The sequence below is a fragment of the Octodon degus genome, unplaced genomic scaffold (assembly GCF_000260255.1).
Source record: "Octodon degus isolate 3935 unplaced genomic scaffold, OctDeg1.0 scaffold00031, whole genome shotgun sequence".
Taxonomy (NCBI): domain Eukaryota; kingdom Metazoa; phylum Chordata; class Mammalia; order Rodentia; family Octodontidae; genus Octodon; species Octodon degus.
The window spans coordinates 8,071,313-8,098,836 of NW_004524607.1; the positions used below are offsets into that span (position 1 = coordinate 8,071,313).

At 40.6% G+C, this 27,524-nt stretch overlaps 1 protein-coding gene across 5 annotated transcripts in view; it reads right to left on the minus strand.

Moving 5' to 3' along the window:
* Nucleotides 1-5,181: 5,181 nt before the first annotated feature.
* LOC101582025 (probable G-protein coupled receptor 141) overlaps nucleotides 5,182-27,524 on the minus strand; it is a 59,064-nt gene continuing 36,721 nt past the window's right edge. For 3 of the 5 annotated variants that reach the window (XM_004629668.2, XM_023713491.1, XM_023713493.1), the window contains 2 exons: nucleotides 7,593-7,727; nucleotides 5,182-7,048 (listed from right to left, as the gene is read on the minus strand). In XM_004629668.2, the coding sequence (XP_004629725.2) occupies nucleotides 6,117-7,048; nucleotides 7,593-7,608 (948 nt within the window). In that variant the 5' untranslated portion in view covers nucleotides 7,609-7,727 and the 3' untranslated portion in view covers nucleotides 5,182-6,116. Of the gene's footprint in view, nucleotides 7,049-7,592; nucleotides 7,728-18,766; nucleotides 18,779-19,187; nucleotides 19,256-27,524 lie in introns of those variants that run through there. The other 2 variants (XM_023713494.1, XM_023713492.1) reach the window with 2 other exon arrangements.

Sequence of the window (27,524 nt, forward strand, 5' to 3'; positions counted from 1 at the left end):
ACATCATCTAAAACGGACCATCTTCCTTGTGTGTACAGTTCAACAATGAACCTAGTCACTGCCGAGCACAATGCTATTAAAACAATGAAATTTGGAACGGCACAAGGCAGATGATCCAACTGGGCCATAGTGAATGAGTGCTTTGTGTGCAGACCTGCTTGTCACTGGAGAGCTAGCTGGATGCCTTTCTTGGGCCTCGTGCCTTCAAGTTCTGTGGACTTGCAGGAAATTGAGAGGTGTAAAGAGCGGTGGAAGGTAGGTATGCACCCGGGGAGCGCCTACTCTGGATGTTGAAGATACTATTCTCATGGTAACAAGGGAGACTCTATATTGCTTTTCCTAAATGCCAAGTGCTTCTTTCTTCTTTGATTAGAGATGAGTTGAAAATCCTCGTCCGTCCAAAGCCACTGGGCAGGCGGTCAATGGCGACAACTGTGTACCCAAGCCATGCCTTCTGTAAGGTCACTGCTCCAGACTATCACTGAAAGGTAGGGACCATTTATTGCTAATGCCCCAAAATGCTTGGCAATTTTCAAACAAAACAAGGAATTATCTCCAGCATCCTCTTACCTGCTGTTCAAAACTATCTACCTTGAATGTGACCCCATCATCCCATCTGCCTCCTGAGCTGTCTCCCCTCTCCTTTGCTCTGATTCCTGCTCAAAGCTCAACCAAGCCCTCCTCTCCCCTACTAGGGTTTCCCAGATGAGGTCTCATTTTCCAGCAGCTCCTGTCTCTGATCACCACTATAGGCTGAGGTTTCTCGGCATTAGCAAAGCAGGGTCGCACCTCCTGTTCCCCCGTAGGTAGGACTCTCACTTGTGGCTGCTTCCAAAATGCTGCTTCCGGGAAGTCCCATCACTGGAGAGTTCCACACTGATACCAGTCCCAAAAGCCAGGGGAGTCTCTGCCCTCAGCCCCCTTTTATTGGTGTTAAATGGGCAAATCTGACAATGCAAGCAATGACAACATCACAGATGTTCCTCCCACTGACCTCACACCCAAAAGCTGATGGCTTGGAAGGGATGGGCCTGACGCTCTCTTTCTCCGGAACCAGCATCGCAACCTAGGAGTGCAATTTGTTGAGTGCTGACCACCAAGCCCAGGGCCACAGTGCGCTAGGCCAGCACTGCACCACCGAGTGATGCTCCCAGGCCAGGAATGCAGTTTTTCTTTTCGATGCTATTACTGACAGTTTACATGTGAAAAAGATTTATTAGTACATGTTTCCTGCACATGAAGTTTACATTCATTTTAGGGAGTGGGCACATTTACACAGCATATCTTGCTGCTTTTTCGTTTTCCTTTCTTTTTCCCACTTGCCTCCCTCCCTCTCCTGTCCCCCATTTCATTCTTATTGTTATTTTTTTTTTCTCCTGTTTAAAATCCATTTAGATCAGCCATTGTGGCTATCTGGGGCGTGCATGTGACACAGCCTCAATCTTTTCACTTTACCTCTCCCGCCATCCCTGGCTCTCAATTTTCTGGACCCTTCCTGTTTACAGAGATCTACCTCCCTGCTTCCTTCCATCAATCTTTTATTTTGCTCTTTGTACTCAGCTTGACTCCAATGAGAACTACCATATAGTATTGAAGCTGGTGCGTCTGATTTATTTCCATTCACATTATATTTTCCCTATGTATCCAATTTGCTACAAATGTCTCAAATTTAGTCTTCTTTGTACGCCAGTAGTACCCCCATACGTGCAGTTACCACTTTTTCTTTATCCATCTGTCAGTGGACGTATAGGTCCGTTGCAGGATTTAGCTGGTAAGACGTGCGCTGCCGTACACTGGGCGTGGGTGCACCGCTGGGATGTGCTTCAGCTGTAGCTCTGCAGCGGAGGATCCTGGATGGCAAGGATTCGCTGTGCTTGCTGCATCGATCCGCACAGTGCTCATTGCACTAAAAGAGCAGCGTGTTTTTCTCCTTATTTTGTATAAGGTTGAGGATAAGTGGGGACCCAGTGACTTTCTCACTGGACAATTAAGAAAGGAGCAACAGCTGTGAAGAGTACTTTTGGCGGGGATGGAGGACTGGGGAGACAGTACTGAGAACGGAACTCACAGCCCCGTGCTTGCTATGCAGGTGCTGTTGCTGAGATATGAGCTATACCCCGGGCCCAAAGGTATATTTTAACGGACCCCTGAAATGGCCTTTCTGCCTGGACCTCCAACAGCACCATCATCTCTGGGTTCAGAATCTGAGGGATGTTGAGAATAAGTTTATGTGAGAATTGTAAGGCATTGAGAGAATGGCTTTACTTATTGTTTAAAAACGAAAACACACCTACAGATTTTCTTTGCATCTTCTTAAAATTGTATTAAGTTGCCGCATAAACAAAAGGAATAATTTAGAACGGAATCAAGTTCTAAAATCATTTGCAAAATACAGGACGTTCCTCCTGTCCCTCAGGCCGCGAGGCGTAAGCCTACCCTGGGAAGGGACTCCGGCTCAGCTCAGTTGTTTTCAGGCTTCTCAGACCCAGTGCTGCTTGTCACAAATACGATTTTGTCATTTTTACTGTTCTAAAATAAAATTCATAGACTAATTTTAATTTTAATAATTCTAAAATGGATTTCATAATTTTCCTATAACAATAATCTAAACCATGTCTATAGATATTGCTTATATAATATTTCAACTGTAATATAAGTGATTAAATAAAAGGTTTTTTTTTTCCTGTACAGGGTACTGAAACAGTGTCTTTAAACTGAATTACATTTTAGCCCCTTTTTATGTTTTTAGTTTGAGGCACAAACTTGCTAATTTGCTACATTGCCCAGAATGGGATTAAACTTGAGATCCTCCTACCTTAGATTTGGGATTACAGGAGTGCACCAACATACTCAGGGAAGAACATTATTCACAATAAAATAATGGGGGTGTCAGAGTGTGCTACATATAAGGACTAAAGGAAAAAATGATGTAGTTGCTGGCTGGCATCTATAATTCTCAGATGTAGTCATGGTTTCCAGTTGTGTTGTTTTGTACTCTAATAACAAAGATGGTATTGCTATGAACCACACAACTTCCCAATGTCGTGAACCGCTCTTTGTAAAATCCTGAAAGAATCAGACTGAAATCTCTCCTCAATATCAATAATAGATACATTTCTGGAAATTTCAAAATTTCAGCCATACCTCCAAATTGAATAAACTCTAATAATTTGATTAATACCAACATATGTTTTGCTTCATAAATGTCAGGCAGATCCAGATCTTTCAAAAACAGAGCGAGAACTAGCAATACATTTTTGTCCAAGGAGTCCCATGCTGATCCCACCATCAGATGCCAGTCGTCCTCTCCTATAACAGCGACATCTAGAGGTGGCTGCTGAGGCTTCCCTTGTCTGCGTTCCTATGCGAGATTCATTGCAATAGCGCTGAAAGGCAAGGAGCAGGCAACCAGCAGTTTTCTATTTATTCTGTAAATACTGACAAGATATTGGATATTATTTAATGTTGTATTCCTATATTTGGAATATTTTTTCCTTTTGTATTTTAGGGAAGGGTCTACGCAGTGTTCAGGGTCTCACTATTCTAGATCGGACTCATAGTAATCTTCCTGTTTACAGCCTTCCAAGAGCTGGAATTACAGGTGCCCACCATGCTTTAGTTTCCTTCTTTCCTTCCTTCCTTCCTTCCTTCCTTCCTTCCTTCCTTCCTTCCTTCCTTCCTTCCTTCCTTCCTTTCTCTCTGTATTTTAGGGAAGGTTTTACAGGGTGTTCAGGGTCTCATTACTAGATTGGATTCATATTGATTCTCCTGTTTACAGCCTCCCAAATGCTAGGATTACAGGTTCCCGCCACCACACTCAGTCTCAATTGCCATCTCCGTGCACCCTGGAGCCGAGGCTGGCCCAGCAGGCCCAGGGATTGAACCCTTGGCCCCTACATCTGCTTGCAGGCATTTGGCCCCACTGAGCTATTTGGCTGGCCCTCTTACAGGCATTTATTATACATTATAACATACAGAAAGTCATAATTGCCTGACCTCTATATACTTAAAATCTGAACAGACCATAATACAACCTATAGGATAGACTATGTTATCATAGCACTAACATAAGAAAAGAAAATGTATGGAACTCACAAAAATATCTCTTTAAATGTTTCACCATATGTCTTTATTTTCTTACATGCTTCATAGGTGTTATACATTTTATTACAATGTTATTGGGTTTTGGTACTTGCCTTACAAATTTATGGGTTAAACTGAGAGGAAAACCAAAGAAAATAAGTGGGAATGAAAGACAAGTAATAAAAACATAACTTAAAGGAGAAAAATATAAAAAAAAGAAAAATTGTGAAGCAGGAGAAAATTGGCTAACAAGTCATGCTGGACGTTTGTTGATACCTCTTCTTTGGAATCAACAATTACAATCAGAGAAACTCACAGGACACAGATTTTACCTCTGAAGAGTTTGTGGACTGGTAGAGTGATAATAAATTAAGAAAGTCCTTTAAATCTCAGACCTACTTTGCTTGCAAAAATGTTCTCTTAATTTATTTTGTTCTTCTATTTACATTTCTCATTTCTTTTGATTTTCTGGTGCATCAAATATGAAAGAGGATTAGTTCTTTGAAAGTTCTAAGGTTATCAAACTTTTAGGCCAATAGAAAAAGGCCAAAAGGGGAAAAAAAAAAAAAAAGCAAAAATCACACAAGTATCAATCTAGCCACTGATAGATATTCTTGAAGCAAAATTAGTTTAATATTCTATATGTTATATTTTAATAAAACTGCAAAAGGTTGGTCAGAATGCAAAAACCTCAAATTATTTCATAGTTCACAGGATTATTACTTCATTACTTTAAAGTACATTGAGTCATTCATTCCTCAAATATTCAGGAAATCTTTCTGATCCGGCCTCATCTCCTAGAAGCCAAATTAATGCTTATTTTTCATAAGGTCTTTTGTTAAGAGTGTAGTTGTAATTTACTTTTACGAAGCAAATCTTTAAAACTAGAATGGAAAGGTGAGTCAGATAATTCAATGGACTAAAGCACCTGCTTAGGCAGAAAGGGATGGAGTTCAAATTCTGTTGTGCCGTGCCAGCCCCGTACCCAGGGCGCACTGAGAGGGCAATGGGACTGGGCACAGTGGCGCATGCCTGAGATCCCAGTTCTCAGGAGAGTGAATACAGGAGGATCACTACGAGTCCAGTATGTACAGTGAGACCCTGTAGACCCTGCATTAGATACATTTTTAAAAAAGACAAGAATGGAGCTGTAAGAATTTCAGTACAAACTTTCTGTCTCCAGAAAAATTTCTAAGCTAACTTTAGCCCGGAGTAGCAAACAAAAGCCAGAAAAGGAAAACATTTTAATTGCTATCGTTAGGAATTCATTTTAATGCCCAACAGCACCTTGGTGAGAAACACTCTCAAAGTTTCAGTATCACTGTTGCTGAGACATGTTTAGTAAACCTGTGAATGACTTTTGGAGGAAGAGTACAATTTGTGATGTTCAGCATCTAATTTTCAGCCCTTAATCTTGATCTTTCAGAAGATATATCTAGAAAATTTTATTATAACACAAATCCGTGGACTGAGTTTCTCTTGACTTTCAGGTACTTGAATTCTCACCAAAGTTATAAAAGTCTAAAAAAAGTCTTACTGTTCTCTTTCTTCATTTTTTTTAGGGAGAGGTTGCTTTGTTTTGCTTAGTTTGGCCAAGGTGTTAGTGGAACAAGGCTCCTTCACAGGTGTGTCAAGTAGAGTTTGTATATTTGTATCTGGATTACTTGGACCAGCACTAACCTTACTAAGGAAAAGTGGAGTGACATAACTAGACAGATGAATCTAATGGGAAGCCTAAGAAAAGACCATAGTTTAAAGTACAAAAGTTAGAGAGCTAAGAAACTATAGCACTCATTAGACCAACGTTGCCTAGATGGACCAAGCAGACACTAGACACTGGAAAACAATGTGGCTGGTCTACAGATGGCATCTTTCGCCATCTTCCATGAAGAATAAATTATGATTAGGAGGATTGCTCTGATATTCTAGTCTTTCTGTTCAGCTGGATAAAAGCATGGGAAGTGATAAAATATCATTCTTGCCTTCCCTCCCCCTTTTCCCTCCCACTGAGAAGTCATTACTGCAGTTCCCAGCTAGTGGCGCCACAGACAATTCCACACTTCAATTATCTTCTGCTTAAACCAATGGCTTCCCCCCAAAACAAAGAGCAGCAAGTCACAGCAGCTAATTGCTGTTACGCTCAAGAAGATCTCATTGTAGAATATCAAGCTGTCATTACAGACCTTGGACTGAGCCACAACATGTAAGTAATAGAGCCTGAAGAACTGATAGGGCAGAAAGCAAGTGAGAATGATGCCTATGAAAAATAGGTTCTTCAGCTGAGCCCAGAACTCCTGGTGGGAGAGGAAGGAGTGGTGGAGCTTCCGCATCATGGACACAATGATGCAGACCTGAAGGACCAAGAGCATCACCGCAACGGCTATGAAGAGGATGACTATCATGTAGTTGATGACTTGCACATATGGGTAGACAAGTTCTTTATGGAATTTGAAGCAGTGCTGGTCATTGTAGTCCCCCTTATTTCCATAATGAGAAAAGATCACAGGCACAACGATGACCACCACCAAAAGCCACATGGCTGCACTGGCAGCAACAGCATGCAATTTCCTGTAGAATTCCACTTTGTCCTTGCGCTTGAAGAAGATGAGGTACCGGATGACCAGGATGACCACATAGAAGAGGAAAGTAAGGTACATGTGGATGTGCAGCATGGCACTCACGAGTCTGCAGAAGAGCAAGCCAAACGACCATTTCCCCTGGATGAGGTAAGACAAGCGGAAAGGCACAGTCAGCAGGAACACCCCATGGACCACCACCAGGTTAATGACCGCAGTGGTGGTCACAGAGCGGGTGTTCATCTTGGCAAGCAAGAACAGGATGGAGGTGAGTCCCAACAGTCCTCCGACGAGCACCACAAAGTACAGCCTGGTGAGATGGGGCGTCAGGATAGGGTCACAGGAGGAATTCCTGGAAACATTGTTGTCAGCCATCCTGGAGACATCACCTGGAAGCTGGAAGTAACGTGGTACCCGACGAGCTTCCACACTTGTTCAGAGCTCCCTTGAGGTAGTGATGCACGGCTTTGTGATTTATGCTTTCACGTGACATCAACTGTGTGCTGTGAGCACAGAGATTCTAATCAAGGGTACTGGCACAAACTGTAATCTCAGGATTCTAAAAGGATAAAGCAGGAAGATCACAAGTTCAAGGCTAGACTGTACAGTTTAGCAATTTAGTCAGCCCCTATATCAAATTAGAAAAGGAGTGGGGTGCAGTTAGGTGGGAAGGTACTGGATTTAATCCCCAGAAACACACACACACACACACACACACACACACACACACACGAATGGAATGGAAGTATTTCCTTTGGCTATTTCCATACCCCAGACCTAAAACACAGTAAGCTTGTTTTAATCCAATTTCTGTTGATATTTACAAAATATCACAGACTAGGTAACTTTATTAAAAACAGTTTACTTTGGCTCACAGTTGTAAAAGTACAAAGCCAACATGACACACTCAATGGTGTACATTTTCCACCTTACCTTTCAACTTTCCCATAAAAAAAGTAGCTCCATCAAGTGGGAATTATCTTGTGTTCATGTCCAAGTCCTGAATGAATTTGGCACCATGAGTCCTGCTCACCATTGCCTTCGCTAGTGGCCTGGAACAACAGGATTCTGGGGGGAAAAAAGAGTAAAACCAATAGCATATTCCTCATCTTAAATTTTCTTTGTTTGTTGCAAACTGCTCCAATCTCTCTTTCAGATATCAGAAACACATGTCAATTGTTACGTGCCAGGCCTCTATTACATGCTTCCCTGTACATGTCTTATTTAATTTAGCCTTTATGAGAGTCCTGAGGATTGTGTAAAGTATTATTTCACTGAGTTTTAGATGATAAAACTGAGCCCTGAGTAAATAAATCAGTTGGTGACGGTTTCCAATAACACACCCACACCCACACCCACACCCACACACACACACACCCCAAGAGGCTTCCTCTTTGTGTGCTGGCCACCTGCCTGCCCTGCCCTGAATTGTTTCTCCTCTGCGGTGTCCCTTGTCATGCCACCCTGACTTAGCGCCACCTAACTAGAGACTGAAACTTTTGCAGTCTGCGAACTAAAATAAACCTTTCCTTCTTTAACTTGTGGGTCTCAGGTGTTTTCTCCCAGCAATGAGAAACTAATTAAGACAGTTCCCCTACCCACTTTTGGGAAATTTTCCACACTACTCCTGCAAATATTGTATTATCTCAATCCCTCCTCTCAGAGTTCAACTATATTCACGCTAGATATTTCCCATTTATTTCTACTTTCTGTTGAATTACATGTGCATTTTCACCTCTTTGATGCCTTTTAGATATTTTCAACTATTATTATTCAATACTGTCATCTTTGTATCTAATCTGCTGTAGAACCAACTAATGTGTTCATAATGCCAAATAGGAAATAATTTCAGTTCCAGAATGTAATTTTTATTTTAAAATTCTACTTTGCTTTTGAATTTTCTCATAAACTTTACATTTTTCTCCATTTTTAAAAAACCTTTAATCTTTACTTTAAAAGACTTTTCAGTATTATTTGTGGACATATTCTATTTTTTCCTTTTAGTTTTCTCTTACATTATAGCAGAAGATACCCCCACCCCAGCCAGTATAGTTCAGTTTGTTAGTTGCCTGGATAACAATTCCTGTTATAATTTCTATTACTTTTGTTCCCTAGAAAAGGCTGGTCATTGTGATGTATAGCTGGCCACTATGATGCACGTTGTAGGAACCAGTTCCCACCTGATAATCCATTTTACCTCCTACCTGCTGCTTGCTTATCCCATATAAGCCTCAGACCCTCAGATATCGGGACCTGATATTTTGGGAAAGATCCTAGTCAATGTCCCTCAGCACCAATAAACCTGCATCCAAATCCTTGGTGTCATTTCAGTATTTCTGCTTGCCATTGCAACATGATCTTAGCCTTTGGCTTTTCTAGTACTTTACTATTAAGTTGTGGATGGTCTGAGGTTTTGTATCATATAGTTTGCAATCAGTGCGCTATTCCTCCAAAGAAGGGCTATCCTTTCCTCCAATATATTCAAATCATTGTAGTTGAGGCTCACTGATAGTCCTGTAAAGCTGTTGGTACACTCAGATCTCTTTTGCCCTTCTATATTTGCAGCTACTGTCAAAAGTATTATCCTTAACCCCCTTTTCTGGTAAATCTGGACTGACCTCTGATCTTTGACTTAAAAATTGGTGATAGCACTTCTGTAAGTTTTAGAAGTTTTGAAGCTGAAAATTTTAATCTCCCGCCCCTCAGACCTCAGCATGCAGCATGACGTTCTCACACACTGTGAAGCATATAAATTCTCAGCCCTGAATTGGAAAATGCCACTGCAGTAAAAGCGGGTGCTGGTCTCGGCTCACCTGCTTGAGCTTTCTGTCCTCCCAAGTCTTGGCCACTTTGCTCATGGCCTCTACTCCACTTTGCTGTCTGCAAATAAATAGCTTCTGTATTGTGCTTTATCCAGATTTTTAGATTGTTCTTGGTGAAAGCTCTGATGAGCCAATAACCATTCTGTCTCATGAAGACTCAGACACTAATGCAATTTTTGAAGTTTTAGTAATGTAATAAAACTGCATAGTCTTGAAATCAATTGAATTCAACAGAAAAGTGACATTCTTTTAATGCAGAAAGATCAGCTCACTAGCATTCAAAAATTTTTTTCCATTATGAAATGAGCAAGTTATAGCAATGGGCTTTGTCAGTTGTCAAGTGCATTATCTACTTACTGCCTTCAGCAGGCCCACCCCACAACCTCCTCTCATTTGCTTTCTAGCATTGGTTATGGTGTTCTTACTCCAGGTGCCACCGCACCCCAAGTCTTTATCCTAATGCCACAGCACCACTACTTCTCAGGAGCCCCATCGTCCAGCTCTTTCCTCATCATTCAGAACTCAAATCTATGTCCAGGGCCCTGGGGAACCTTTCGCTCACCCTCTACTAGCTCAGGCCAGCCTGATCCTCTCAGAATTCCACGAGTATGATGAAATATTTACTTGTGTAAGTTATCCTAGATGCTGGCATCTTTCTACCTCTACCTTTTGGTAATAATTCTATAAGTATAAGAACTGTGTGTGCTTTTATTCTTTCCTACTTCTGTATCACACAGAAAAATGATCTCTCAATATTAAGTGGAGGAACAACTAAGTGCCCATCTGTAGCACAGTGTTTTATTTCAATTCTTGCTTCTGCTGCTCTTTGCAATGTTACTGCAGGAGAATTACTTAATATTTATAAGCCTTGTTTTCCTCACCTAAGATGTAATCTCTGCCCAGCTGATATAATCATTATGACATAATTTAGATGAGGTAAGCAAAAATTTTAAATAGTATATAACACAATCACTAATAACTAACATCGATTACTCCATGAATAAAAGGATAAACCCAAAGTCTGAAATGGGCACTCCTTCCAGGAACATCTTAAATTTTCTCTTTTGTCTATGTAAGTTCTGCACTCTCTACTTCTCCAAAAGGAATGGGAAAGTGGTTCAACAACAACTGATAAACAACAGTCAGAGATGCCAGCCACAATCATGCCCTTCTACGGTTCTCCTCACCAATGTTCCTTGCCCATGTGTGAGGACAAGTTCCATGTACTGTGGTAACCTCACAGCTATCGCCAGGGTCTGAGGCCAATTCCCATCCTGAAATCTCTGACCCGAGTTTTTTACACTGAAAATCCTCACCAGACAACACAAGGATAAAAGCAGCCTTAGCCACAGCTACGGCCATCGGGCTCACCACACACAAGAATCTGGCCACCTCTCTTCCAGCCCCGTCCACACTCATCCACGTTCACTGTCTCCGTGACTCGTTCTTGACTTGCCACTTGGCATTTGTTCACAGTCCTCCCCTGACCTCGCGCATTAAGATTCTTGTAGTCTCCCTACACCTGACGTCACAGTCCGGTTTTCCTTCTAGAGTATGCCCTCCTCAGTCCCAGATCCCACACTCCATCTGGCTTCTGCAGGCCCTCAAGTCTGAAGCCTAACATCTCCCAGTCAGGAGGAATTTAGTTTGGAATCTCTCTTTCTCTCTCTCTCTCTCTCTCTCTCTCTCTCTCTCTCTCTCTCTCATTTTAGGGAAGGGTCTACAGGGTGTTCAGTGTCTCACTACTAGATCAGACTCATAGTGATCTGCCTGTTTATAGCCTCCCAAGAGCTAGGATTACAGATGTGTGCCACCACACCCAGTCTCAATTGCTGTCTCATGCACCCTGGGGGCAGGGCCAGCACAGCAGTCCTGGGGATCGAACCCCTGGCCACTGCACCTGCTTGCAGGTGCTTTAATCCGCTGAGCTATTTGGCTGGCCCTTGGAACCACCCACTCTCTACCAATCAGGAAGATGTATACACAACTCAAGAGAGTCTATATGGACCATTTCCTATTACATCCCTCGTCTTGACTTGTCCAGTTCTGGCAAAGAGTTTTACTGATTGTTGGTTGCAATTCTACTTCTGGGGCCACCTGGCTTTGCTATTTACCTGTTCCAGGTCATCATCTTCCTATAAACTGATCTGGGTGGCCAAGGTCCTTGATCTCACCTGCCTTTGAACATCTGCACTGAGGTGGGTCTTGAAAGGTTGTCCTGATGCTTCCATTTTTGTCTGGCTGGACTCAGAACGTTGCCCACCACTTCGTTTATCCTACGCTTTCCTGCAGCAGATCAGGATACTGTGCGGGACTCCTGGCTTTGCTCCGCAGCTTCCCCGTTTTGTGCCCTGAAAGCCTGCACTGCGCCTGCTTTCTCTCAGTCTGCCTGCCGGGGGCGCACCCTCCTTTCACATCAGGACCAGAGAGCCAGGCCTGGAATGCATTCCGTAACACAATAAAGATGAAAAGAGGTTTTACAAGTTCCTTCTGCCTAAAGTGTGTGCCAGTTTTAAAAAAGAAACCTCTTCCTCTTGGCACTCAGGCTTACCTTCCTTTTTGCAGAAATTCAACACACTTGTTCGTTACTGCATATTACTATGACAGAAGAAGATTCATTTGGGTATATTGGGTATTTTTATTATTCTATCCCCATTATACCCTTCTCCCTTTCCTTACCACTTTGCGTGCCCTTCATGCTTAAAGCATACAGTACTTGACTCCGAGGCTGATTTTCAGCAAATAACACCCCGAACTCCAGCTCCACTCACTTCCTGCAGATGACGTGATTTCCTTCTTATCTATGGTGGACTGACGTTTCACGATACTCGTACGCCACATTTGCTAAATCCACTCATCTATTGATAAGCATCTAGGCTGATTTCCCAACTCAGCCATTGAGAAATGCGCTGCGAGAGACATGGATATCCATGTATCACCGCTGTATTGCTGCATTTTGAGGGGAGATACCAATGAGTGCTACTGCTGGGTTGTACTGTATTTTTAGTTTTATTTTTTTGAGGAGTCTCTATACTGATTCCAATGGTGATTGGTCTAGTAGCTCATACATTCACTGACAGTACAGGAGAGTTCCTTCTGCCCCTGCATCTTTACAGGCATTAACTGTTCTTGTAATATTATAACATTAGTAATTCTGACTGGGATGAGAGGGAATCTGAATGTAGTTTTTTTTTTTTTTTTTTTTTTTTTTTTTGCAGAACCGGGGATTGAACTCAGGCCCTTGCACTTGCCAGGCAATCGCTTATTCTACTGAGCTATCTCCACAGCCCTTTGAATGTAGTTTTGATTTGCATATCCCTAGTGACTAAAGATGTTGAATCTTTTTTTTTTAATTGCCATTTGTACTTCTTTTGAAAAATATCTAATTCAATATGTGCTCCCATTTGTTGATTGGACTATTTGTTTTGGGAGTATTTAAGTGTTGAGTTCTTTATATATTCTAGGTATTGATCCCCTATCTGAAGCCTGAATTATTTTCTTGAAGACACCTTCATCTTATGTAATGAGCACTCTGCATCTGAGATGGTTCACCTGCTTCTGAAAGCCAAGCAAGAGGTAGAAGAGGGCAAATGGAGGAAGAACATAAAGAAATAAAAGCTTTGGGGATCATAGGCAGAGAGGTCAGATGAGGATTAGGGCCCAATTCCTTCCAAGGGAGAAACCATTCAAGAACTATCACTGTGCATTGACTATGTCTCTAGCGATTGCTGGGACTTTTTAATCAGTTGACCCAAAATTTTCTTCTGTCCTTTCTTTACTTTCTCCAAGAGATAACTCACTGTTCCATGCACATGACTGAGCCGGTCCAGTGCCACATCCGCAGAACTGGTTGGTGACCATCCCACGTGGCCACAGTGGCCCATTCTCCAGTCCACGGAGACAGATCAGCATGCGAGATCAATAATATTATTTTTCAATATTACATTAAAGAATTGCATTCTCCAAATTGGAAGTTGATGCATCAAAATTTGCAGGCAATTCTCATTTGAGTTTGGTTTTAGTGGTGTCTTATTGATGTTATAATTTATATTTCTTTGTACAGTGGCTTCTTTCAATAACAATTAATATGAGCATCAATTCAACTACAGTAAACATACTTGTTTGAACCTAGGCTCTTAAAGATTTCTCAGTGTCTATTTACCTTATGTGTGTGTTAGACCTGGATGCTCACAAAGAATAGAAGAAATTTCAATTTTCTGCATGAAATAGAACTTTCAAAGCTTGAAATCCTTGCGAGTAAATAGCTTCATGAGAAAAAAAGTTGAGAGCAAAGAAAAATAATAAATGTTATTTAGAAATGTGTCCAGTGTCTCGCTTCAAAATAATGGCTCAGTAATGAGAACAAGACACAAAGTCTGAGAATGCAGGGGGCTGTGAAGTGGTGGCTGGCTTAGTCCGCAGCAGACAGACCTGAGAGACAAACTCCACCCCGAGATCTGTGGACTGAGAACAGCCGAGCCAGGACCCACAGCTGCAAGCTCAAGGACAGATAGAGAAGTGATGGCTTTGAAGTGTGTCCTATGCAGATTCTGCCAGTTGCAGTTAAATAAATTCTGTCTTACTCAATAAAAGGCTGTGTTTCTTTTCCCGAATGTCAAGTTTAGATAATACATGTTTATATTTCTTAAAATTCAGGTTAGGGTTTTGAAATTTTCCTTGAGCCTCAGGGAACAGATATTTTAAAGAGGAAAAGAAAACATCATCAACAACATCAGCATCAACAAAATTACCAAACCTAAAAGGCACCTGCCATAGATAGTGTGTTTTAGAGATACAATCATTGTTTAAAAACTCCATATTCAGGGCCGGTGAGGTAGCTCAGCAGTCTAAACCACCTGCTTAAGCAAGCTCAGGCAGGCAGAGGTTACTGCATTTCCATCACAGGCACCACATGCTGTGCCAGCCCCTCCCTCAGGGTGGGCTGACTGGCAAAAACAACAACAACAACAAAAATAAAAAAATAAAAAAAACAACAACAAAAAAACCCTCCATATTCAAATGCTGTAAAAGAAAATGTATACTAGCCTGGAATTTAGTACATGATAATAGTTATTCTATCTACAATAACTTCATAGACTCATGAAACAACAAAGAAAAAGACATCATGATGATGAAAGAGGGAAAGAGGAGGACAAAGAACAAAAAGAAAGGGAGAAAGGAATTAAGAGAAGGAAGAGGAGAGATTAAGGGGAAAAGAACAGGGCAGGTTCTAGGGGTCCTAAGTAGAACACTGGTGCTACTCCATGATGTTATCCTGGGCTTGGGTCTTTACAACAGAAAATAATATAAATACCTTGTTTATTTACCTAGTTATTTGTCTAATAGAATGGAAGCTGTTAGCCCACAAGACAGCTGATCCACATAAGACCCAAAAGAAGAAAAGTGATGTCCTTTTGGTTTCCATAGAAACAATCTATCACAAATGGGAGAAACCTAAAAACATCATTAATAAAGCAATAAGATGGATTTGTTGGTGCTACTTTGAAATCTCATCCATATATCATTATTGTATTTTCTATAACTAAAATGTTCTGTCCTATCCAAATGCTCTTCCATGTGCTCCAAGAACAAACACAAATTCTGTTTCCTTCAAGAGCCCCGGGTGGTCTCCATGGATGTTCTCAGCTGCTTTCTTGAAATGATTTAGGCATGCTTTCATTTCTTCCTTCATTTTCTTTGATTCCTGTGTTTTAAGCCTATATTTCAGTCATGTGTGAACTTCTTCATAACTTTAGATTCATTTCAACACTGGGTACACTTTTATTGTGGTCACAAGTTCTTCACTGAATGGGTGAAATGACAGTGAAAGCCCCTTAAGCTACTAAACCTCACTGAGACAGTGTGGTGTGATGCTGATGCTAGGATCCAGCATAAGCTGTGGGCCCCAGGCAAGCTCTCCCACAGTAGCGTGGCTGCCTCCCTAGCTGACCCTGGCCCACCTTGTCCTGGACAGTGATCTCTTCTCTAGCTCTGGGAACAACCCTCGAAGGCCATCATGAACCTGGCCTCCAACTCTAGTGTTTATCTGTCTTTTCTCACTCTGCTACTTGAAACCCTTTGCAGTGTGGCTTCAGTCTACCTTACAAGGCACACGTCTCATGGCTCCCTTTCTTCACCCTCATCCAGCTGCCCAGATGTACTCTCCAAGCCCAGAAAGTCCTTCTCCTATTCCAGTTGTCTCTTCTCCCTCTTCACTCTAACTGCACAGCAAGACACGTAGACTGGTGTCCAATGGACATCCTGAATGCCTTTCACTTCTCTTCCTGCAAACTTTTCCTGCCTCCCACTGTCTGTACTCTGTATCCCCTACTTGGCCCGTTATTCGACTCTAGGATTCTCTGGCTTTGGTTACTTCTCACCCCACTGACTCCAGGACTCTGCCCGCCTGCCTGCGTGATTTCTTGTTTTGCTCTCACCTCAGTCCACACACAAGAGTGCTCTTTGGATTGGCCCAAGGCTGGCAGGTGGAGATTTCTTTGTGTGTTGCCAGGTCCTGTCCTAGGTCCTGCACACAACCCTGTGAGGGCCTTGGTGGTTACTGCTTATGGACCAAGGACTGCCAGAAGGTCAAAAGTGAGACATGGAAGTGGTTTCTGTGGTTCTGTAATGAAGAGTCTATGGTAGAATCAACCTCAGTCAGTATCATGAGAATATTACAATATTTGTAGATTCCTACAAAACAATACAGTAATATGAGTATGTACACTTTAGTTACCAGGACCTCTCTGTGCTTCTGAACAGACAAGTGAGCAACTACAGTGTGCTTTAGGATTTCTCCCTTCATTTATTTCATTTATTTATTTATTTATTTATTTTTGTATTTTAGCACAGGGTCTACATGGTCTCACTGCATAGATTGGACTTGTAGTGATCTGCCTGTGTTCAGCTTCCCATGAGCTGGGATTACAGGTGTGTGCCACCACGCTCAGTCTCAATTGCTCTCCCAGCGAGCCCCAGGAGAGCATGGGGCAGGCTCAGCAGGCCAGAGATCAAACCCCTGGCCTCTGCATCTGCCTAAGCAGGTGCTTTAATCTGCTGAGCTATTTGCCCAGCCCTTCTCCCTTCATTTATTAAACAAATAATAATTTAAGAGTTTATCAGGGAATATAGGTAGAGAAGATTCTGAAATGAATAAAACACATTGTCTCCTGCAATTAAGTCTCCTGTTGAAGAGGAAAAGAGATGCGTAAATGATTTGCAAGAATTAGTAGGATCACATAAAAATTGCTGCCAATTAGAAAGGGGAATAGTTAAAGTAGTCTATAGTAAAACTACCAAGATGAATTAACAGATGTTTGGACACAGATATGTAATGTATACTAAATTCTTTTCTCTCTCTCTTTCTTTCTTTCTTTCTTTCTTTCTTTCTTTCTTTCTTTCTTTCTTTCTTTCTTTCTTTCTTTCTTTCTTTCTTTTTATGCTGGGAGTTGAATCCAGGGAGATGCACAAGCTCAGCAAGAGCTCTATCCTGGGCTACATCCCTACCATCTGTACAGGATCTTGAGGGATGCACTGAATTTCTGGGAAGCGAGAGAAGGAAGTAAAGTTGTCTGAGCAAAGGCTTAGCTGTGTGTTCAGGGAAGCAGCAGCAGTCTAATGTGCCTGAGTCAGAAGATAACTGAATAGAACTTGTGTCTGCACAGAAGGCTCAAGAAATCCACCCTGCATCTCCACACCAAGGGCTTCTTAATGTATTCTGAAAATTTTGAGTTGCAGAGCATTATGCCAAGTGGTATGTTAATATTTCAATTTCCAAAGCTAATTTTGTTAACAGAATAAAGAGTTGGAACAGGTCTGATTTGTCTCCCATATGAGTATGGTCTGTCTCCCTAGTGTAAGAAACTGAAAGAGCAAACAAAATCTGAAAAGTACAATAGATATTGTGAAAGGGAAAGAAACTGCTCAAAAGGAAATAACAACTGGGATGAGGGAAAAGAGAAAAGAAAGAAAGGGGAAATATATATATTATATATAATATATATTTACACACACGATAGCTAAGTTAATTGCACTACTAATTTCTATGGATTTATTGAAAGGAACAGTTAATGCCATCTTATTGTTTGATCAGTGTTGCATGCTTCTATGTGATAACCTGAAAAACTCCTTTGAAGATAATAGTATGTAATATAAAAATCATAGATTTCCTTTAAAAAAAAAGTGTTGGAGGAAAGCAAGATTGAAAAATGTGCTACCTTACACTAGCGATGATGTTGATCTAGTTTAAATGGCATGAGGTAAGTTGGCGCAAGTCAGCTCCAGGAGAATTTGCTGTCGTCTAAGTAAAAATAGAAGACAGGCTAGAGGGGGAAGTGCCTGCTCCAGCTGTGGCCATCAGCACGCAGTGACATCTTCATAGCTGATAGAGACACAAAAAGGTAAGAGATGTCTCTGAACAGTTTAGGCAATCAAGTGTCATATTAGATAGACACCTCCAATACCACAAGCAAAAATAATCATCAGAGTAATTAGTATGCTAAAAAGGCAAAGAGGTGGAAAATGTAATTTTAAATGCCCTTAGGAAAAAAAGACAATGATGTGGGGAAAGACTTAGAGCTGTTATTGAAATAAAAATATTACTACTTAAGAACTAATGGGCTTATGAAAATATTCACAGAGATTTTCACAGATGGAACAGTAACCACAGGAGGATGCTTTAATGTAAAAGGCAAGGAACAAAAGCTTTGGGGCCAGCGAGATAGCTCAGTGGTCTAAAGCGCTTCCTTAAGCAAGCTTAGGCAAAGCACATGGACCACAGTTCGATCCCTGGCACCACATGCTGTACCAGCTTCTCCCAGGCTGAGCCAGCTACAAAAAAAGAAAGAAAAAAAAAGCTATAAGTTTTGCTATCTTATGGGGGTAGAGGAATGAAGTGGAATGCTCAGATAGATAATTGAAGACCATTTCTCCATACTCGTGATAAAGGTAAAACGTTATGTTGAGAGGTCCCACCCAGCACTGAGAGAAATAATAGAAAACAATGCCTATTTAAACACAAGAAGATGAACTTACAAAGAACAAGACTGTACATCTGTGTCAATGCCTGATGCTAATAAGCATCTCTGACTTAACACAGCTAAGCACCAGCCTGACTCCAGATGGACGCATAAAGGTACCCTCGCAAATGTTTCTTTCAAGCTGTTATAGCTCCACTTTCCAGTTGATTGACCTGACATTCATGGTCCATGTCTTGTTTTCCCCCAAATTCACCCCCACTCCTAGAGCAGATCCTATTTCTATGTTTCATAAGAATCCATGTGAGACCTCTGGGTCAGATTATTTTCTGTAGAGGGTATGATTGGTAGAGCTGACAAAACAGGAACAAAACCTGTATTTTACATGATGGAATTGTTGCGCTGATGTTACTTTTCCTGAACCTGACCCCTGTATGTGATTCTGTGAAAGAATATCTTTTCTAAAGAAACATGCGCTATATACCATGGGGATAAAAGCAGTATGTCTTCAAGTTCATTTTCAAAACTAAGAAGTTATAATAGTCTTATTTAAAAAGTGAAATGTCAAAATGATATATACATTTGGGGAGTTGGGGCAAAACATATATTGGAATTCTTTAAACCATTCTTATAACATTTCTGTAAATGTTCTGTGTGAAAGTATTTCCAAATTAAAACACAACAAAAACGAAAGCAAAAAAATCTAAAGCTGATCTACTTTCCACACTTACCTTGTTTCGACTGATTCAAGTCACATCTGCTCTTGCTGAGATTCCTAAAGCAAATTCATGATTTCTCCTTTCTTCTCTTCTTGTCTCCCCTATAGACTATTGCCAGCTCTAGAACCAAAGGAATCTTCAAAAGCTACGTCAGAAAACATCATCCTTCTTAGCGCAGTCATCAGTGGCTTCTCATCTTACTCGGAGTCCAGTCCACACAGCTGACTGGGATTTGCGCCCTTCTCCTCAAACTGTAAGTCTTTTATCTCCCCTCTTGCAGTCTTGACTTTCACTATTTCATGCGAGCAGAGCACAGTGACTTCTCGCTTTCCCTCAAACATCACCGGCACACCCTGACCTCAGAGCCTTTGCACGTGAAGTTCTCTCTTCAGAACTGCTCTTTCTTCAGCTTTCTGCACAGTCCATCCCCTCACTCACCACTTTTATGCTCTTGGCCACAGGTCACATCTAATACCTTCATTCTCCTTTTCAAATTTACTATTCCCACAGCAGATGTTAGTGGGGTACCATATGATTTACTTATTAGTTTGCCTAGTTTCTTCCTCCATGAGAATGTGATCCACTTGAGGACAAGAGATCTTGTTTTGTTCCATGTCTTTCCATCAACATCGAGTGGAATATTTTGTATATAACTCCTCGTCAATAAGTAATTACTGAATGAATTAAACCAGACATCCTCTAAATTTCCATAGAGCATAAAACATCAGATAATCTATAAAGAATTAGAAACAACCATCACCAGATTTTTGATACGGTGAATGTTAGAGAAAATCTGAATAGTTTTAAATCATATTTTGAATTTGTAATTCTGCTTTCAATCAAACTAGCAGTCAAGGGCTGGGGAGATGGCTCAGTGGAATAAGAACTTCGCCAGTTCCACAAGAAAAGAAAGAAAGAAAAAACCTAGCAGTCAATTGACTAAAGAGGAAAGGTGTGTTCTAACACAGGAAAGATCAGAAAATTTGCCTCTCACATCCTCTCCAAATGTCTAGCGTATATTCTACAAAAATGAGAAAAGGAACCCCAAAAGACGGTATGCGGCTATATAGCATTCCAACACTAAAACAGTGAATCCATGTAATTGAAACATGTAAGATTCTAAAACTAAATGACCACATAACACTAAAATATGCATGATGTGAATGTGGCAGGATGGGGACAATAAAATTTATTAGCAAAATGTTTATTTCACTAAGGAGGGGATTAAAATTACTATTTCACTATAGAGAAATCACAAAATATAAACTTAAACACTTTGTGAAAATTTAGGGACACTCTCTTGGTGACCAGAAGCTGGATATGTGACTTACACATTATACAAAACAAAAGCGAAGAATAGTAATCAAAGACAGGAAATCTATTAAGAGAGACAGAAACAGTGACAGAAAGACAGAGAGAAATTATTTAATGAAGCTGAAAGGGAGGCAGTACTTCTAAAGTCATTGCTGGAAGCTACCTTTATCCTGATTCCAAAACCAGAAAAGAATCTGACCAATTAAAGAAAACTACAGGCTAATTTCTTTAATGAACGTATGTACAAAACTTCTCAATGAGACCCAGGCAAAAAAAAAAAAGCAACAAATTATCAAAAAGATCATTTCTCATGACCAAGTAAGTTTCATCCCAGGGATGTAAGTGTGGTTCAACATACATGCAAATCAAAATGTAATATATCACATAAACAGAACCCAGGGCAAAAAAAATCACATGATCATCTCAATAAACACAGAAAAGCCTTCGACAAAATCCAAGATCTATTCATGCTAAAGACTCTGAAGAAAATAGATCTAGAAAGACTTTATCTTAATCAATAAAAGTCATTTATGACAAACCTACTGCCAATGCCATATTAAATTGGGGAAAACTGAAAGTTTCCCTCTAACATCAGAAATAAGACAAAGATATCTATTATCTCCACTCCTGTGCAGTACGGTAATCACAACATCAACCAGAGCCATCAGAAAGAGAAAGAGATGGGTGTCCCATTGCCATTCAAATATTGTAGGTGTGTGAATTCAGCAAAATAACCCATGTCCAGTAGTCCATAATAGCAGTGGGTTATCAGCAGAACTGGCAATGTCAGTTGTGTTGCCTTGAGCCTCTTACAGCTCATCATATTAATATGGTTTTAATTTTTATACCTTGAGATTATACTTTTCTGCTGGATGGTTAAGACCAAGATAAAGCAAGACCAATATAACAAGCACTGTAACTTCTGTATGTGACACGGTCAGTCAGATCACCTCCAGATTTACCCATCTCTGTCAAAACAAAACAGAAAAGCAGGATATAAATGAAGGGCTATTTTCTAGTGTAAAAAAACCCCATATACATGCATATCTGTATATCCAAAATAGTTAGGATAGATATACAGCTCCTTTCTCTTAGTTCAATGAGAAGAAAGATTTGTACTAACAGTGTTTAGACAAGATACCATCTCTGCATCTTGTACTCTGAATAACTACTATGAAGACAAAAATATGCAATGGATTAATTATTGTAGCTGTCCTACTAACTTGTTTTGAAACTGCCTCAATGCTACTTCTTTCTCATTAAAATTAATTTTAAAAATTACCCAAAAAAGGAAGAGAAAGAAATAAAATAGATAAGCACAGGAAAAGAGGAAGTCAATTTATCATTACTTCTTGATGACGTGATCCTCTACACAGAAGACCCAAAGTCCACCAAACAATCCCTAGAATTAATAACTAAATTCAGCAGCGTAGCTGTGTAAAATATAAATACAAAAATCAATAGCAGCTTGTACATTAGCAATGAACTCACAGAGAAAGTAATTAAGAAAAATAGCATTCATAAGCATCAAGAAAAAAGGAAATACTTAGGAATTAATCTATCCAAGGAAGTAAAAATTCTCTACAACAAAAACCAAAGTACTCTGAAAAAGGAGTTCAAAAGACAACTGAAAATGGAAAACTACCCTTGGTGGTGTACAGACAGAATCAATAAAGTCAAAATGGACATATTTCCAAAACTAATACACAGACTTAATCCAGTCCCAATAAAAACACACACATTCCCCACAGAACTAGAGAAAACCACCATGAAATTCACAGAACTAGAAGAGACTCAGAGTAGCAAAAACAAAGCAGGGGCTATCACAAGTCTAGATTTGAAATTATATTACAGTTACAATGATAAAAATGGCTTGGTAGTGACACCAAAACAGGCATGTAGATCAAGGGAAATGACCCCAGACACATTCAGCTGTGATGAAATCCCCCTCCTGTAGAAGTACCGGAGGAAAGATTGCCTCTTTAACAACAAGTGCTGAGAATGCTGGCTGTCCACATGCAGAAGAGTCAGTCCAGATCTGCATATCTCACCATGTACTGAACTAAAATCCACTACCTATGAAAAGGAAAATACTTAATCTGGTGGAAGATAAAACAGGTAAAACTCTTGAGGGGCAAGGCATAGGCAAGAACTTTCTAAACAGAACACTAATAATAATAAATCAACAAACAGGATCATATTAAATTAAAAAGTTTCTTTGCAGTGAAGGTGATAACCAACAGCACAGAGAGACAACATACAGAATGTAAAAAAAAACAAACAAAACAAAACACTTTTGCCAATTATTATTTGGACAGGGAACTAATATCTAGACTATATAAAGGACTCAAAAATATTGCATCCCCCAAAATAAAGAGACCCAATCAAAAATGGACAAGTAATAACTAGACACATTTCAGAAGAAATACAGATGGCAAATAAATACATGTTCAATATCATTGTCCATTAGAGAAATTCAAATTAAAATAACACTGAGACCACATCTTACCCCCCAAAAAAGAATGGCTAGCATCAAAAAATCAAATAACACCGAACATTGGCAAATATGTGGAGGGGAAAAGAAAAATAGTATAATCACTATGAAAATTGGTATGGAAATTCCTTGAAAAAGTAAAATTAAAAATTCCATTTGACCCTGTTTTCCCCTTCTATTCCTCCAAGAAAATTTAAAGATATCACGTTACAGTGATACATGCGTACCTATGTTTATGTCTACACAATTTATAAAAGCTACCCCTTGGAAGTGGCCTGTATATCCATTGACAGGTAAATAAATAAAGAAAATGTGGTATTTATGCATAATACTCTGCCATAGAGAAGGATAAACTTGAGTCACTCGAGGCAAGTGGAATCACCTTGAGAGCATAAAGTGAAATAAATCAGTCACACAAGCTTAAATATCTCCTAGTTTCTCTAATCTGAGAAACCCAAAGTATAAATGAAGAGCAAACTAAAAGTCTGATACTAGGAAGTAGGGAGATAGATCTTTCCCAAATGGGAAGGGATCAAGCATGGACAGGAGAGAGAGAAAGGTGAGGGAAAGGACACCAACGCAGCACGTTTGTGAATCTCAGCCCAAGGAATGTGATCATTACTCACTGCAAATATGTAGCAATAAAAAAGAGAAGCTGAAAACTATTGTGGGGGGGGGAGAGAGAGAGAGAGAGACAGAGAGAGAGACAGAGAGAGACAGAGAGAGACAGAGACAGAGACAGAGACAGAGACAGAGAAGAGAGACAGAGACACAAAGACACAGAGACAGAGACAGACAAGAGATATAGAGACAGAGAGACAGACAGAAACAGAGACAGAGAGACAGAGACAGAGGTGAAAAAGAGAGAAAGAGAGACAGAAACAGAGAGACAGAGACAGGGAGACAGAGACAGGGAGACAGAGACACAGAGAGAAAGACGGATAGAGAGAAACAGAGAGACAGAGACAGGGAACTGGACATAGTAGCACTCACTTGTAATCTCTGTAATTCCAGCACTCTGGGAAGATGAGGCATAATTTTAAATTCAAGCCTAACGAGTAATTTAGTTACTTAGTGAGACCCTGTCTCACAATGTAAGCAATTAAAAAGGGCTGAGAATGCGACTGAGTTTCTAAGGCCCTGGGTCTAACACCCAGTGAGAGGGAGGGTGAGGCGAGATCTTCAACCCTTGGTGGTAAGGAAAGAGAGGAAGAAACACTGACAAGAAATGAAGGTGGGAGGGGGGTGTGTCTCAGCGGTGGAGAGCCATCTTGCCGTGCACAGGCCTGGATCTGAGCCTCTGAGAACAGAGCCATTCTCAAGATGTGGCGTCAATACAGGGCGACTTGGGGGAACTAGACAGAAGGTGGCACCTACTGGCAGCGTTCTGCTTAGGGCCACCCCATGTCCACCTCCAGGACACCATGAGACCAGAAGGGACACAGAGTCAAAGAGCCTCCTGAGAAAGGCTCTTTGGAAGACAAATGGTGCTCTGCCTGTGCGACATCCTCCCAAGCCACTGCATTTTGTGTTCCTTGGAAGTGAATCGGAACAGTCATTGTCATCACTCTGCAAAAAATCCAGCAGTGTTTACCCCAAGTGCTCTGACAAAATGCATTCCAGGTGACAGTTTTCACATTAAGGCATCTCATTGTAGCCAAATTAAAAAAAAAAAAAAAAAAAGATGTGTGTGTGTGTGTGTGTGTGTGTGTGTAATATTTTTTCTTTTCCCTTTCTTCTCTCCTTTTCCCCATCCTAGTTGCTCATTCCTTTGCAGCAGTTTCTTCCAAAAACTACCTAAAAATATCCAGAGCATCTGCACCCACAAACAATTAACTCTAACAAAATCTGTTTGGAAGAATGATGTACCTACATAGCAAGTCAAAAAGTCCCCCAAAGCCACTTTGTCATATTGATGCTGTCTCACCTGCATCCTTACATTCCTCTGTGTATCCCCTTGTAGAAGTCTGAAAGAAATCTCCTTATCTTCAATTACTATTGTATAAAGATGCTTACTTTGACAGCTGGAAGCAAAGTTAACCTGCAGTGTTGCTAATCAAAACATTCATGGCAACTAAAGAGCACCGTGCTGGTCTGAGTAGTTATTTATCCTGTCACTTAGGGAGTGACTCTGAAACTGGTGATAATGCATGCTCTGGTTTCCCAGGAGGAGATCAAAGCTGAAGTCTAAGCTTCATAAAACTGAAAGTCTGAGACTTTATTCTGGGCAAGATCCATGTCACCCTGTTAAGCACACCAGGCACCTATCTTACCAACTGCTTCTCCACGGGAAGAAACTGTCTGTGATGAGTTCTTCCCATCCCACAGGGAGAGCTCACCTCTGGGTGGGGAGGTGCCGGGATATGCTGTGAATTCTGATTCCCCACCCTACTACAAGTCTTGCTTCTAAGACATTTTTATCTCAGGATTTTTCTCTCTCCTTGGGAAAGTGTGAGATTTGAGGGGTCCTGGGATTCCTGAGTGTTCTGTGCTGTCATGGCTACCTCTTCACCTCACTACCCCTCTCCTATACTTCATGCCTCAACTTCAAAAGACAGAGATACAATATGCCAGAGGAGCATGTTTGTATGAATATTTATGGGAGGGACGGATGAGTTGGATAACCCTTGCTGTAGATCTCCCCTGCTCTGCGGTTTTGTTTCCAGTGGCTCTAGTTATGCATAGTACCCTGTAGGAAAATATTGAGTGGAAAATCCCCAAGCCCGCAATTTATAAATTTAAAGATTTATGCCATTCTGAAGAGTGAGTATGCTCTCTCATGCTTTCCCTCCAGGTCCTAACTAGGATACAAATTGTCCCTTTGTCTAATGTGTCAGTGATGCTAACCACCACTTAGTTTCTTACAGCGCAGTCATCTAAGTTACAGACCATCTGTCACAGTATCACAGTATTTGTGTTCGAGTCATCCTAATTTTGCTTAATAATGGATCCAAAGTGGAAGGGCAGGAATGCCTGCCATCAGATATGCCATAGAGGAGCTGGAAAGAGCTCCCTTCAGGGAAAAGGAGGCTTAATAAGGATAGAAAGAAAATTCTCAGGCACAAGTTCAGGTTGCTAAGATCTAAGATTATTTTTTAAAGCATCTTCTTTCCTTGAAATTGTGAAAAAGAAAAATGAAAGTTTACGCTAGTTTTGTTATCGTTCCTGCAGAACTCATAGCCATGGTGAGCATTAAGTAGGATGGGAAAGGATGGGAAAGGCATCAAATTTCTCAGCTTGGCACTTTAATATCTCAGGTTTCAGCTGCCAGGGGGGGTCTTAGAAGGTATCCTCCAAGAACAGAAGGGGCCACTGAATTTAGTGATGTTGGTTGCTTCCCTACTGCTAGGTCTTCGTAGTACCCTGGAGGCACCAAACATAAGCCACGAACAGGAAAGCACTAGGGTGGGCTGTCTCACTTGTGACCACTTCATGTGATGCACTGCCTGTGGGTTCCATCCACTGCACCACAGTGGAGTTTCTTTCCTTCCTGACCTCTGGAGTAGTTTGTGTGTTTAGCTAACCAACTGCTCACCTGTTTTATTTCTTCTTAGTAAATACCACGATTTTATTTCTTTTCTCATTTAAAAAAAAGTTATTAAAAAGAGACAGCTAAACAAAAGAAATTAAGGAAAAATTAGATAAGCAGAATCTTTCCACTTTTTAATGTTGGAGCTTTGGTTTCTTTTCTGTATTTTTTTAGGGAAGGGCCTACAGGGTGTTCAGGGTCTCACTACAAGAGCAGATTCATAATGCTTAGCCTTTTACAGCCTCCCAAGATCTGGGATTACAGGTGAGCGCCACCATGCCCAGTCCCAATTGTCCTCTCAGTGTGCTCCAGGAGTGGGACTGGCAAGGCAGTACTTTTTAATATTTTAGCATATTTCTTGCTAGCATCTTTCTAGTCAACATGTACTCTATTTTCAAGAAATATTTTTTCACTGGTAATATATCAAAGAACTGGGGTTTGAGGTGTTTTCAGTATTAAATGACTAAATAACATCTTGTCAAGTAAATGCTTCTGAAATCATTTAACCAACTTTTCAGTGAACTTACTATTGTTATAAAATAACTTTGACAGATTTTTTTTATTCATTTCAATGAGGAAAAAAGATAAAATAGCAATAAAACAGTTTCAAAGTAGGTTAGTAGGGCAGTTACAATAATTAATACATTGCATATTGTTGTCTTTCTAGTAGTTATTCAGAGAAAAGATGTAGACATGATATCTGCTCTAAACAATATTAGTACAAACCTTTCTTCTCAGTGGATTAAAGTGCCTGCTAGCAAGTGCAGGGGCTAGGGTTAAATCCCCAGGTCTGTCGTACCAGCCCCACCCCTGGGCATGGTGAAAGGCAACTGAAACTGGGCATAGTGGCATACCTGTAATCCCAGCTCTTGGGAGGCTGTAAACAGGCAGATCACTACGAGTCTGATCTAGTAGTGAGACCCCGAACACCCTGTACACCCTTCCCTAAAATATGAAAAGAAAAAGTGAACTAAGAGAAAGTAACTGTATATCTATCCTACTTGAATATATA